Raw genomic sequence first — 13,944 nt, 5'->3', positions numbered from 1 at the left:
GTTTACCTGTAGGGGAACATTAGCTATAGCCTTTTCTAAAACATTGTTTCTTTCAGACTACAGAAATAAAAAATCCCTTTAGCTGATGTTTGTTGGCATGTTTTCAGAATGTTGGACCTTAGTGTATGAGAGAGATTTTCACAGAGTCATGGAATATGCTGAGTTTATGGAGGATTACAAGGATTATAGAGCCCAGCTCTCAGCCTTGCACAGAACTATCTCCCAGAGTCACACCATGTGCCCAAGAGCATTGTCCAAATGCTTCTTGAACTGTGTCAGGCTTCAGGCTGTGACCACTTCCCCGGGGAGCCTGTTCCAGTGCCCAGCCATCCTCTGAGGGAAGAACCTTTTCCTAATATCCAACCTAAACCTCCCCTGACAAAACTTCAGGCCATTCCCTTGGGTTCTGTCACTGGTTACCACAAGGGAGAGATCAGTGCCTGCCCATCCTCTTCCCCTTACGATGAAGCTGTAGACTGCAGTGAGGCCTCCCCACAGTCTCTTCTTCTCCAGGCTGAACAGACCAAGTGCCCTCAGCTGCTTCTCATACAGCTTCTCCTCAAGGCCCTTCACTATCTTTGTTGCTCTCCTTTAGATGCTTGCTAGTATCTTTCTTACATTGCAGCACCCAAAACTGCCCCCAGCACTCGAGGTGCGGCGGCCCCAGTGCAGAGCAGAGCAGGACAATCCCCTCCCTTGCCCAGCTGGCCATGCTGTGCCTGATGCCCCCAGGACAGGGTTGGCTCTCCTGGCTGCCAGGGCACTGCTGTCTTATATTCAAGTTGCCACTGAGCAGGAGCCCCAGGTCCCTTTCTGCAGTGCTGCTCTCCAGCCCCTCCTTCCCCAGCCTGTCCATACATCCAGGGTTGCCCCGTCCCAGGTGCAGAATCTGGCACTTTCCTTTGTTGAACTTCATACAATTGGTGATTGCTCATCTCTCCTAATTTGTCAAGGTCTCTGCAGGGCCTCCCTGTCTTTGAGGGAGTCAGCAGCTCCTCCTGGTTTTGTATTGTCTATGAGCTTGATTGTATCCCTTCCAGTCCTGCATCCATTGGGTTCTAATTGCATATGTACTTCAAGATTCTAAAGTTAACCTTTATGCATCTTCAACTACTTACCTTCTAGTCAACCCAAAGGCTACCAGTTAATGTAAGATTTTCTGTGTTGCTAAGACTTGTCTAAAGTGGTTTAAAGAGTTCACAAAAATGTATCACAGTGCTTTCTTTATTGAAGAATATCTAAGTTAATAAGTTAAGCTTCAGTCATTTAACACTTGAATGGTGTTTAGAACATTAAATCAATACATTATGTGGACACATCACTTGTATGTGTGTGTATGTGTGCACATATACATATATGCACACACAGATATATTTAGTTATTTCCAGTCCAGATAATTGGTAAAGAAGAATAATAAATTTAAGGGAGGGGAGCACCTTCAGCAGTGAAGACATAACCATTATAAATGTACAGAAACTTGAGTTACCATTGGCTGTTAGAAAGTTGTGGAAAAATCTTTGCTGTAATGTTTGGGAGAATCACATAGACTTCAAAATTTTGAAGAAAAGTTTAGTCTAGCAAGTCAGACTTAAAGGTAACAAGATAGTTAATGCTGGTGTAATCTTTCTGGATATAGGACACCTGAGGTTAGCAAGAGAATGTGATAGATGGGCAGACAGTTTTGAAGAACTTTACACTTCTCTACTGCACTACTAGTGAGTAGTAAGCAGTACTAGTGATAGCCAAAACATTTTAATAAACTGGTAGTGAAGGAGCCAATGTAGTAGTGAGGATGTTCTAATCTGTTTTGATGTAAACTTCGAGTGATCATGCAAGAGTCCTCAGGAAGTATTCGACTGCATGATACTGGCTTGCAGCATGTAAGACCATTTTACTTCTTACTGAGATGTAAAGCTTTGTTTTGCTGCCTCTTTTTGTTCTAACACATGGAGCTTCATGGACTTGAATTTGGAGTTTTATGTCCCATTTTTCTGCTGGGGACCATTTTCCTGTCTGCTACATTTTCTTCCTGCTTTGAACTCCTCCCATGATTCTTGTTCATGTGCAAAATGCTTATTACTAAGAACTTGCTGGTAAGATCTTGCCAGATGTACTTTTTCACCTTTGCTCGGGTGACTTCCATTAGGAAAGTGCAGGTGTTTCCTCCTCATCTGATGGTTGCATGCAGAAGTTGTGACTGGCAGTTGGAATTGAATATTTTCTGTGTATAGGCATTACACACAAGCACATGTACATATACATACATACATACATATATACATACATAGATAGACTCCTCTGTGTGAGGGTGAAGCACTTATTGCCTCTCCCCCTGCCTCTCCACAATGGTTTAGTTAACTGATGGGCCGGATCGTGGTCAATAAGCTAGCTAGAAATTTATATTCTCAAACCAGAGGAGTCTTTGCAAAACTAAGGTTACCAACAAACTGTCAAGCAGTTTGTTAGCCAGAACTGAACATAGAAATGGGTTTTAGTATATTCTGAGGACATAGAAATCTGACAGCTGGATGACTTGCTTGTCTCCAAGAGAAGGTTGCAGAGTTGTGATTTGCAGGATGGAAGAAATAAATGGATAACTACATGCCTGGCCTTTACTAACTGGGACCTTGATTATCAATCAGATGTAGTTGGAAAATGCTACTATGCACAGATTTTGGAGAAAAGTTATAAATGTTGGTTCAGAATCAGTGAAACTAGAGCACTGCATACTTGCTTGCTCCAAAGCTGTGCTGAGTCTGGACACATGTAATGTCATGTTAGGCTTCTTACACAAGTGGAAGAATTCAGATTGCTTCTCGAATTTTGAAATTCTCTGTTAAATTTTCTTTATTGTTTAGTTAAGGCTTTTGATTCTTATTCATTTGGTTTTAGGGGTTTTTTTTGGAGTCTTACACGGAAGTCCTTGAGAAGATCTTGTAAATATTTAGAGATTTTTGAGTAGCACTGGCAAAAGAAAAGTTTTAAATATTTTGCATGTTACTCTTTCTAGCAAAGAGCAGATTCAGTATGAAGGTGGGATTTGAATTTAGAAACTGCAGTTTCCTAATTTCCCCTCCTTAGCTGTCCTATCTGCCACACATTCCTACTGTTTTCCTCTTACAGTTTATACCCAGCTGCCATGTATACTTTTGTCTATTTTCTGATCTAGATATCAAGTTATCTGCTGTCCAGTCTGCTTTTCTTCATCCAGACCCTCCAGCAATTGTCTTTGCTCCACTGCTAATCTTAGGATTTGGCTGATCAAGCTGGTCACTTCAGGCTATCCATGTGTACATAGACTAAATAAGTTTTAAAGCATTCATAGATAGACCTACTTAACCCTTCTGCCCATTTTTTACTGTTTATTCTCTGTAAAAAAACCACAATAAATTGCAGATACAAAAATAGTTTTCTTAAAAGCATTGACTTTTAACCTGGCTATGATTTTTGAGCAAGGCATTTTCATTGTGTACATGAAATATTTTCAGCAAGTATTTCCCATAATATTTGTGTTCTGATTTTGGATATGGATCATAGCTGCTGTTAAGAAATGGATAGCTGCTGGAAGACTTGGCTGCTTGTGTGGAACTGTTTCAGCAGTTCCTGAGCAGCCAGACAAGTTATGTGAGAGCTGCAGTTGGACATAGCATTTTATGTTTCAACATACTAAGCCAGTGGTTTTCAGCTGTTTTGGTTTTGGGGATTATGAGAAAGGGTAAAAACAAAAGTGTGTTATTTGACTATTGTTGCTTGCTAGTAAATATTTATTTTTTCTAGAATAGTGAAAGGTAAGAGGGTGTCCTTGGGTACATTTCTTAGAGGTGCTTATAGACAATGTGAGCTGATATTACTTCTTGTAAGTCAATAAATCGTATAGGTTCTCTCTCAGCTGTGTAACTTTACATACATTTTGCATCACAAAATCTCATTGTTCAGATTTTAAATTTAAAAAATGGTCTGATAGTGATCACACATTTTCCTCGCACTTCAAAATGTTGATTTATTCCTGTACAACTGGCTAGCTAGTGCCATCCTGTGCCTTGTGTTTTGCACATTGATTTGTGCTGTGTTGGCTTGTAAATTGAAGCAAATACAGTAATTGGACAGTATTAACACCATTGTCAGTTTATTTGCTGTAGAGAAAAAAAAGAAAATAATGAAATAATAATAACAACATAAATAGATGCAAAATACAATGTGGTCTTAAAAAGACTGAATTTCAAGTGACCTTTAGAAGAGTTGGTGCTGTGATTTCCTTGCTGCAGGGTACCTTTTTTTTGTTCCAAGAGTAATGTATCCCAGCAATGACTCTGAACACGTTACCTTCTTTAACTCTTTGTCCTGAGCACAGAATTTCATTTATGTAAGTTTCAGTCTGGCCATCTGTATTGTGGATCTATTTTCAGGAAGATTTGAATAGATGTTAAGGACGAATTGAATAGCTGTTTAGTGAGGTATTTTATTCAGATTCTGATGTTAAATCACGTAGTAAAATGAAGATACATAAATTGGATTAAGAAAAAGGTTAAAAGAAACTTGTATCTTGAAAAGATGCTTACAGTTGGGTGAACTTTGTTGTACTTTTGACTAAGCAGTTGGTATGTAATTTGTCAAACTTTATTTCAAAATCCAGTTCATTTTTATGACTTGGCTGCTTGCAGAGAGCTGAGTGGATGGAGGACAGACGAGGAGGAAAACCACGGTGTACTCCAGAGCGGTGTAACAGTGGATCTGGAGCTCATGGTGGCACTTGCTGCGAGCAGCCCGTGGCTCCTGGCGTGTGCGGCCCGGCTGAGGCTGCGTGGCTCTGACCGGCGCCTGGTCCTGCCCGCCGGGGGAAGCTCCTTCCCTCCGCAGCTGGCCAGTGTGTCCCTGCCGTGTGCCTGCCCTGCTTTGGGCAGTGTGTCCCTGCCGTGTGCCTGCCCTGCTCTGGCCAGTGTGTCCTGCCGTGTGCCTGCCCTGCTTTGGGCAGTGTGTCCCTGCCGTGTGCCTGCCCTGCTTTGGCCAGTGTGTCCCTGCCGTGTGCCTGCCATGCTTTGGCCAGTGTGTCCCTGCCGTGTGCCTGCCATGCTTTGGCCAGTGTGTCCCTGCCGTGTGCCTGCCCTGCTTTGGCCAGTGTGTCCCTGCCGTGTGCCTGCCCTGCTTTGGGCACTGTGTCCCTGCCGTGTGCCTGCCCTGCTTTGGGCACTGTGTCCCTGCCGTGTGCCTGCCCTGCTTTGGGCACTGTGTCCCTGCCGTGTGCCTGCCCTGCTCAGGCACTGTGTCCCTGCCGTGTGCCTGCCCTGCTCAGGCAGTGTGTCCCTGCCGTGTCCCTGCCCTGCTCCGGGCAGTGTGTGCCTGTTGTGTCCCTGCCGTGTGCCTGCCCTACTTTGGGCAGTGTGTCCCTGCCGTGTGCCTGTCCTGCTCAGGCAGTGCCTGCTGGGGAGGGCAGCCTGCTCGGAGTCACGGCACAGCTGTGTCCCTCTCTGTCACAGAGATGCTCTTGCTGCCCAGGCCAGAGCCATGGTGGTGGAAGATGTTGAAGAAGTGCCTCCAGGACTGCAGTGTAACTTTTAAAAACAACATAATAACAATCCTCCCATTCTCCCCCTCAGTGTAAGCAGCTCTTCTTGCCAGCGTCTGTGAAACAGCATTGCTTCTCAGTTTCTTGGTTTGGTTTGTTTGGGATTTTTTTTTAAATTTTTTTTTCTGTCTGTGCAGTTGGAGGGAATAAGAGCCATGGTACAAGACAAGAGGGTTAGTTGAACTTTATAGCAATATCTGTAACTTAAATTCACATTTGAAAGGAGGAAAGAAAAAGCCATTGACTGAAAGCTTTAAAGTGTGTGCATGATTTCTCATTTTGCCTTTTCTCTTTCTTGCCTTGTGACACTTCAGTAATATACTCGGTATAATACTTTCTTTGGAGAAACTATTGCTAGATTTATCAGATTGCTAATTCTTTTCTAGTTATTTTATTACTAATTTTTAAATTGCATGGTGTTCTTCAGATCTCTAATGTGAATTAATGCAGTTTCCTAGTAAATTAGCAATACAGTTTCTGTATCTGCATTTGTCAAGCAGAAACATCTATCCCATTAGATGACAATTCAGACTGAGATCAGGTTTAAGGAAATTTTTTCTCCAAGTTGTTTGTGGAGGTGTATCAAATTTTGTTATTTTGTTATATTTTTTGCTGCCATTGGACCTGACCAAAATCAGAAACAAAATTAAAAACACTGTTTTTAATTTAGCACTGACAGCTGCTATTCTTGCATCCTTCTCTCTGTCTCCTACAGACTTTTGTTCAGAACTCGGTGGTTCTTTTTCATAATTAGCTCTCATGGTTAGTGCTTTCCTCTTAATCAAGGCTCACTTTGAAAGGTGAGGTGACCTTGTATGTAATTGAGGTGTTTAGGCATTGTTTAAAGGAGGGCAGCTAGTTTACAACAGTTTCTACTTTGGAACACCTTTTCGATTTCCTGTTCAAGATCTTGGAAAAACAGACTGTGTTTGTCTTTATTTAGTTCCTCCCAGGGGAAGTTTTACTCAATTAGACCTAGGGATTTCAAGCAGCCAGGGTCCTCTAATGTGGCATCAGGGCCATGGGAAGACTGAGGATCTTACCTAAAATTTTCCAAAGCCTTGTGCTTTTAGTGATCTGGTTCTGGTTTTGAAGGTCTGTGACAATGAAGTTGCCCTACTCTATCTGTGAAACTGTGCTTTTGAGATGTGATGTATGTCTTTCCTTTGGACTGAGAAGCTTTGCTTTATTATTTAAAGTTTGAGGTTTTCTGTGAGGTTTTTTTTTGGGAGGGGGGGAGGGGAAGAGGGGGTCGAAATTAGATGCTGTTAACAATGTATCTGAAGCTGAAAGCACTTTTGAAGTAAATTATCTAAAGTGGTATTTAGCCATTATCTTTTAATGCCTTTTCTTCTCCCCATCCAATCCCATGAACTGATGCATTCAAGAAATACTTGCTTTGCTGCCACATATTCAGAAAGCTGTAATAATGTGTTGTGGAATCCTTCTTTGTGTTGTAGTGGATAAAGATGCAAAATAAATATGCAAGGAGGAGAAAAAACTTATTTTAGTCACTTTTTTGGTTTTATTTTACAGTTTAATTTCTGTATTCTAACTGTTAAGCTTGGTAATTGAAGCAGAGAAAATGTGAATAAAACTTGTCTTTTCAGATGTGTCTGTTGGATTGAGTGCAAATACCTGGCTTTTATTTCTTGATGAAAACATATAATTTGGGCAGAGTCAGAAGTGACAGATCTGAGGTGCATGACATTGCTCAAAGATTTTTCTCTAGGCTTGATTTGATACTGGATTTGGATTATGAAAGCTTTCTTATGTGACTCTGTATTTGCTTCTGAAGGGTTTCAGAGTCACAAAAGAATTGGGTGCCTAAGGACTGAAGAGCATCATCATTTTTGGAAAGGATAAAGTCAGTTAATCTGACATTAAGGTTGGTTTTTTTGATCTGTGCAGAATTAGTCCCCAGGGAGAATTGTTACTTGTACCTTGCCTGTAGGTCCGGTGGCTGCAAAAACTTAATGCTGTAAAGTGGTCCCAGAGGATTTTCATCTTCAGCTGAAAGTTCAGAACCTTCTTGTTAGTGTCTGCCAGTTGTTTTGGGGGAAACAGGTGATCATGGGTGAGTGTGTTATTGTTTGCTACCTCAATCAGATAAATGCCTTAGTTTTTCTTTACTGTGAATAGCACAGTTTGGGACAGCCCTGGTTTTTGTTTCATCAAAGATGGCAGCATTTTTGTTGTGTCTTTGTCTTCATAACGCTTGGAAAAGTTTTTTGTCTTTATTTCAATACTTTGAAATGTTTTAACAGATGTACCTTGTACAATTCTTTATAAAAAAAGTAGAAAAGATCTCTTCTATTTCATGGAACTTAAGCTAATTAAAAACAAACCCAGAGGATAAAGCAGTATTTCCAGAAGATACTTAATTTCAGCAGTCAACTGCTGTACTTTGTGGCTGACCTCCAATGTAGATATCTGCATCTCTTCCATTTTGTCTTTATTATTCTGAAAAACCGTAGTTTTCTTAACTGACAAGAAACTAATCTTGTCCTCAGTGTTGTGCTGGCTAAACCTGGAAGGTATTTTTTCAGTTCACTTTGTCAAAGCAGTGCAAAACAAGGCAGAAACTTCCAATTCTTAGTTTTGTGTCTTTGCCTGAAGGTCCAGCTACATAGGTATAAATGTGACTGCATTCAGTCAATATGACATTGTGCTTTGTCTGAAGGGAAGCCAATTTGGAGCAACTTTGATTATAGTTTAAAATGAGCAACATCAACTTAATAATGGTCTGAATATCGGTAAGACAGCTTTTTATGTGTTGGGGTTTTTTTCCCTACAAGTTTTCCTTCAAAACTATTAATTAAACTGTTCACACATGCTTTTATAACTCTGTAATGAAAACTGGTTAAACCAGATGCATTGGTTTTCTTCAGTCTCCCTTTTCCAAAAAGTGAACATTGTCCTTGTCCTGCAAGTCTGAGTCCTGGCAGGATCACAGAGAGCATTGAATTAAAGTTTTTGTAGTGTGAAAGGTTAGAGTATAATGTGCAGGTTTTATTTATGAATAAAGGGTGAGGGTATGTTTGTGTAACAGGCAAGCAAGTCTCATAACTCATTCCAAAGAAAATCTTGTCTATAGTGCAGTAATTTAGGAGCTGATGTCTAGACTACTTTGAGAAATTGTAAACATTATGTCTTCAGAACAAGACCATGGGAGTTTAAGAAAAAAATGCTGCACTTTGTGTGTTTAATATTTGACTGAATTCCAGGGAGATCAGGAGTATTTTGGCAATATCTGGTCTGCCTGACTGTTAGATGAATTAATGAGAGTGCTTATGTCAGTTCCTAGTAACATTTTCTTTCTTGAATAGAGCATCTCTGGATTTACATAATTACATGATGTAAACTACATATTTGTCAGTAATGGAAAATTTTTACTTTAAATAGTGGTGCACAAGTTTATGTACATCTTCTTGCTAAACTGTTTATACATGTTGGAGAATCAACCAAGTAGTATCAAGCTATTATTTGACCTGAGTAGCTTGGTCTTCCTACTGTTGTGCAGAGCTGTTGAAACACAACATTGAAATGAGTAAGGGTATTTTTTAAATTATTCTGCTACAGTTAATTTTGAATACTGTAACCTCAATCACTATAAAATAGTTTCAGGAGGTGGGTAAATGCAGTTTTTCTGTTTGCTGTGTGCGAAGTTTTGTGTTGTTTGTGGTGGTTGAATGATGTGCTTACTGCACCATTGGGCTAGCTAGAATGTAGCTGTAGTAGTATTTCCATCATTTTAAGTCTTTACCACTGGATTGTTCTGGTTCGTTTTATTTTGGGGTGGGCAAGCACTTCCAAGTTCAAAGACAGATGTAGTTTAGTTCAGACAAGTTACTGTGTTATACAGGTTATCTGATGAAGGGCAATTATGAGTCCTAATGGTCTCTCCATTCAGCAGTGTATTTGTAAGCATAGTCCAAATCTGGTGTCAGAAAACCTCAATTGGATATTGCAATATAAAAGTGGAAGTACAACAGAGAGTATAATGCTACAGATTCTGTTGAGCTTAAGTCAGTCCCTAAATTAATGCATGTATTTAATGTATGCAAAGTTGTCATGGTCGTAGGTATTAAAAGTGCCTCAACAGATATATGAGGAAGGTGTTGTGTCTATATCCCATGTATAATTGAAATGACTTTATTAGTAGCTTTTCAGTAAATGAATTTTTTGACAGTTTTTAGAGGAAAACATTACCCTAGGGGTTAAGTAAAGATTAAAATGAATATTTGGATAATAAATATGATTAGCATCAAGGATTTATATTTATATAAAGGATTTTTTATTTATATCATTTATTCTTCGTATTTTTTTATATACCTTGCTGTTCTAGAGCAGTGTTGGTTTAGAGTCTTTCTGTATAATATCGAACTGAGAACTTTCAATGTCCCTGTCAACACTGACCTGGCTGTGCCAGTTTTCTATTGCCCACTGATCTATTAAGACTTTGTCTAGCAAGGGCTGTGATATTTTAAGCTTCTAGTTAGTAATGCAGTTACTTATTAATTACTATTTCTTGTCTGATTGCTTCAGAATTTTTCGGAGACATTTGTTCGTCTCTTCTTTTTTGAGGGGGAGGAAGTAATTTGGATATGTCTGGACCAAGAGAATATCATTAATAGTTGAAAATGTATAGTTGAAAAGAGGAAGTCTGTTCTAAAGCGCTGTCTTGAATTTTGTGTTATTTTTTTAAAGACAAACAATTTTGCAACATTGTCACCTGAAAGAAGTTAAAACTTATAAAGCTTCTAGTAGTTTCAGCAATGGTGAACTCCAGCTTCACATTTGTGTTCTTTGCAGTATGGGAGAAAAACTGGCAGGACTGCATGCCATTATAATTAAATTGTTATACATAGAAACTAGAGGGGAGAAGCTTGTCTTACCTGTTTGGGGAGTATCTGTCAGCATATTTAAATGAAAATTTATTTTGAAACTGTATGTTTGTAATTATCAGCACATTCCTAAGTCGCATAACTAGTTTCTGATCAACTGGCGAAGGTATCTTCAAAACATGCAATAACATTCATTACATGTTTTGAAGATGTACAATTCATTGCATTGTAAACTCTGCACCTTTTTGTATTTATTTGTGTTATTTTTATATTTACAGGATTACAAAGCCCCTGACGTTTGCTGACTGTGTTGGTGATGAGCTTCCTTTAGGATGGGAAACTGTTTACGATCAACAGATTGGAGTTTATTATATGGACCACATAAATCGTGAGTAGATATGTGATTGTTTTGAGGAATGCTAGCAAGCTGGTGTTTACTCTTGCCACTAACTTTGCTTCCTATACCATTTATACACCTCGTGCTACAGTGAGAAAACGTATGCAAATAATTTCTTGCTGAACCTGTTTCCTTATCTTTCATATGGGGACATAATTGTAAAGAATTCCATTTGTAAAAATTTTACAACCTATGATTGAACTGTATTGTATCAAAATATTTTGGTTTGCTTGGTCATACTGTGCAGTATTAGTAATTTTGTTGTTGCTTTTTGTCATATGTCAGAAAGATTTTTGTGTTATATTCTTACATTTCCTATTTTTCCTGTCATCCATAGTTCACTCTTATAGATTGAAAACCAAAATACATTCTGAGAGAAGTGTGCCGATTTTTAATCAGAAGCACTGTGAAATACAGTAATCTCATTCTTGCTTAAGCAATATATATTTTATGTTTTAATACAGTACAAAATGCTATCAAAAAGACAACAGATGTGCCTTTTGGAAACTAATTTTGAACACTTTCCCTTTTGGACTGTCACTGAGCTTTGTATCATCACTGTGGCACATTTGCCAGTTCTACTTTTAAAAAAATGTCTTATCTTTATAGCTTTGTACTGCTGCTGCTGTTACTGTTGTGCTATCATTAAGCTTCTTATCGCCATTGAGTGAATGCTTTCAGTATTGTGGGAGTTGGCAGTTGGTGGGGACTAAGAAAAGAAGAAAGTAGTTACATGGGCTATCACAGCAATGGTAAATAGTATAATCTGAAAAACCAACCTCAATACTATCTACTTGAAATCTAGTCAATTAAAAAATGAAAGTGTAATAATAATTTTGGGCTTCCAGCCATCATTGGAATTACTTGTGTATTGTGGTTTCACAATTACTTGCCTTAAAAAACCTAAACAACAGAATAATAAATATTCCCATGGTATCGTTTGACCTATACATGTACTTATTTGTTGTGAAATTTAGAAAGATCATTAACTAAATGATAAACTCTAAACAGCTGTTAATATATTAATCACGAGGATAGATAGACAAGAAAATTCAAAGGCCATAAATACAGACTGTTAGGTAATTCTTAAAATAACTCTGTGCTTAAAAAAAGTATTAGTTTAAGGAGTACTGTCATGCTAACTTTACTAATGCTGAAATTTAATGGGAAGTGAGGATTACATTGGAGTGCAGTAATGGAGCGCACTTACACCAAAGTATGTGCATGAATGCATATATTTTAAAAACAAAAATAAGGTACTGCCAACTCTTTAAATTTTTTTTTTTAATTTGCAGGTAGGTTTAGAGTCCCTGCAAAAAATGAGTCGAACATGAATTCTTATTGCAATGCCTTAAAAAAGCTACTAATAGGCCTCTGTGATAGGAATAACAATCACCATCACATGCAAAAACAGAGCTTCCTTTTGCTTTTTGAATTTTGTTATTAGCGGCTTTACCACAGCCTTCAAGTTTGAACTTACAGAAGGGATATTAATCATTGTAGGCATGTCAGGTCTGGCTTGCATTTTTTTCTGTGCAATTGTGAGCAAAAATTGTAGAAGAGAATCTTTGCAAAGAGCAGCTGAGTTCCCAAATGATCAGTGAGTAGACAGAAAGAAAAGATGAATATTAATGGGTCTGGAAAAGTAAAGCTAATTATATTAGGTATGAAATAAAGTTAATGTACGAACAGAGGGGTAGAAGCTTCATGCAGACAGTGCTGAACCGAGTAAAAGGAATCATTCAACAATTAACAAGGTTGCAAAATTTGTCTCATTCATGATAGCTAATTACTTGCAGCCCACAGATATTATCCTAAATGGTAATTCAACCGTCACAGTGAAATGGGTTTGTCACCCTTAGGCTAATACAGTGCTTTCATATACCAGCAAGATTTATAATAAGAGGAAAGACAGAGTTGATAGTATAGCTGGATAATTATTATTCAGAAATTAGTTGGACACTTGATCCAATTTTTAAACTGTGGACAACAAAGGTGTCAATCAAGACTGCATAAATTTCCTTTGTAGAATTAAGAACTAATGAGTAGACAATCATGTGCATCATGAGGTGGTGTCAGACAAGTGGAGGAGATGGTCTTGGAGCTGAAGAAATGTTTTTTTCTGAAATGAGTATGTCTAAACCACTTGGAATGGCAGCTTCAGGAAAAAACATTTGGATTGTCTTTTGTGGCTGACTGGGTTAAATGCTTTATGCAGCATTCAAGTTCTGCGTTAATTGACAAAACAGTTAGCAGTGCCTCAGTGTCAAGAAATACTGTGAGAAAATGCAAGGGATAATTCAAAGAGAGTCTTTCTACACTTACACTTACCAGGGACCTCTCATGTTTTATGCACTCTCTCAAGCTTTTTGCCCTTGCACCTTTCAAAAGAAAACAGCATACTTCTGATTTTTTTCTAAGTCTTTTCCTATGTTTGTTTACCCGGGAAGCAAGAAAAAGATTTCTAGGCAATAGTTTTCCATTTAAACTGGAAAAAAAACAAGGAACAGAAGAATCTTCTGTAAATCTCAATGATGCTTCCAACCCTGATCTCCATCTTGTTCTGTAAATTCAGTACTTTGTTGACACCCTTACTAAGCTGCTCTTGGCTGTTATCCAACCATTGCTTAAAAACCTTGGCGGTTGCCAGCCACAGAATTCCTTTCCCTCCTCCTCAGAGTCTTGGGAGCCTTTGAAGTCTCCTCTAAGCAGTTGGGCATTCCCCAGTGAGGGAATAATATATTCTCTGCATTTGTCTGGGACTGTTCCTGAGTTACTATAGTGGGGTTTTTTAAATTGGTTGTAAAGAAACGAAGGAAGTTAATTTTATCATACAATGTAGCTTTAGTCTTGTTATGTGGCAAACTTGTTTAGAAATCCAGGGCAAAGTTTCATAAACCAGAAAAAAGCAGAGCTTCCCATGCACTAAAGAAGTTTTCTACCTCTGATGAATGCTGCTAGCTTTTCAGAAGGCTTCTGAAATAATTCTGTGAGAGATGCAGTGCCCTGAAGTATAGGATCTCAGAAGTTTAATGTGTGATAGAATGTAACACTTTAGTCTGGGTTGTTGTTTGAGATTAGGACTAATAATTTGCCATTCAAAGACAAAAAGTGAATCCTAGTAAGCCTGTCTGTTT

At 38.6% G+C, this 13,944-nt stretch overlaps 1 protein-coding gene across 3 annotated transcripts in view; it reads left to right on the top strand.

Annotated features, from left to right (window-relative positions):
- The window catches only part of WWC3 (WWC family member 3), a 100,024-nt gene that overhangs the window by 27,412 nt on the left and 58,668 nt on the right, over positions 1-13,944 (top strand). For all 3 annotated transcript variants that reach the window (XM_077173200.1, XM_077173192.1, XM_054628030.2), the window contains exon 2: positions 10,689-10,798. In XM_077173200.1, coding sequence (XP_077029315.1) covers positions 10,689-10,798 — 110 coding nt within the window. The remainder of the gene's footprint in view (positions 1-10,688; positions 10,799-13,944) is intronic.

This window comes from Agelaius phoeniceus, chromosome 2 (assembly GCF_051311805.1).
Source record: "Agelaius phoeniceus isolate bAgePho1 chromosome 2, bAgePho1.hap1, whole genome shotgun sequence".
NCBI lineage: Eukaryota > Metazoa > Chordata > Aves > Passeriformes > Icteridae > Agelaius > Agelaius phoeniceus.
The sequence above is the reverse complement of the archived record's forward strand: the minus strand, read 5'-3'. Positions and strand labels throughout refer to the sequence as shown.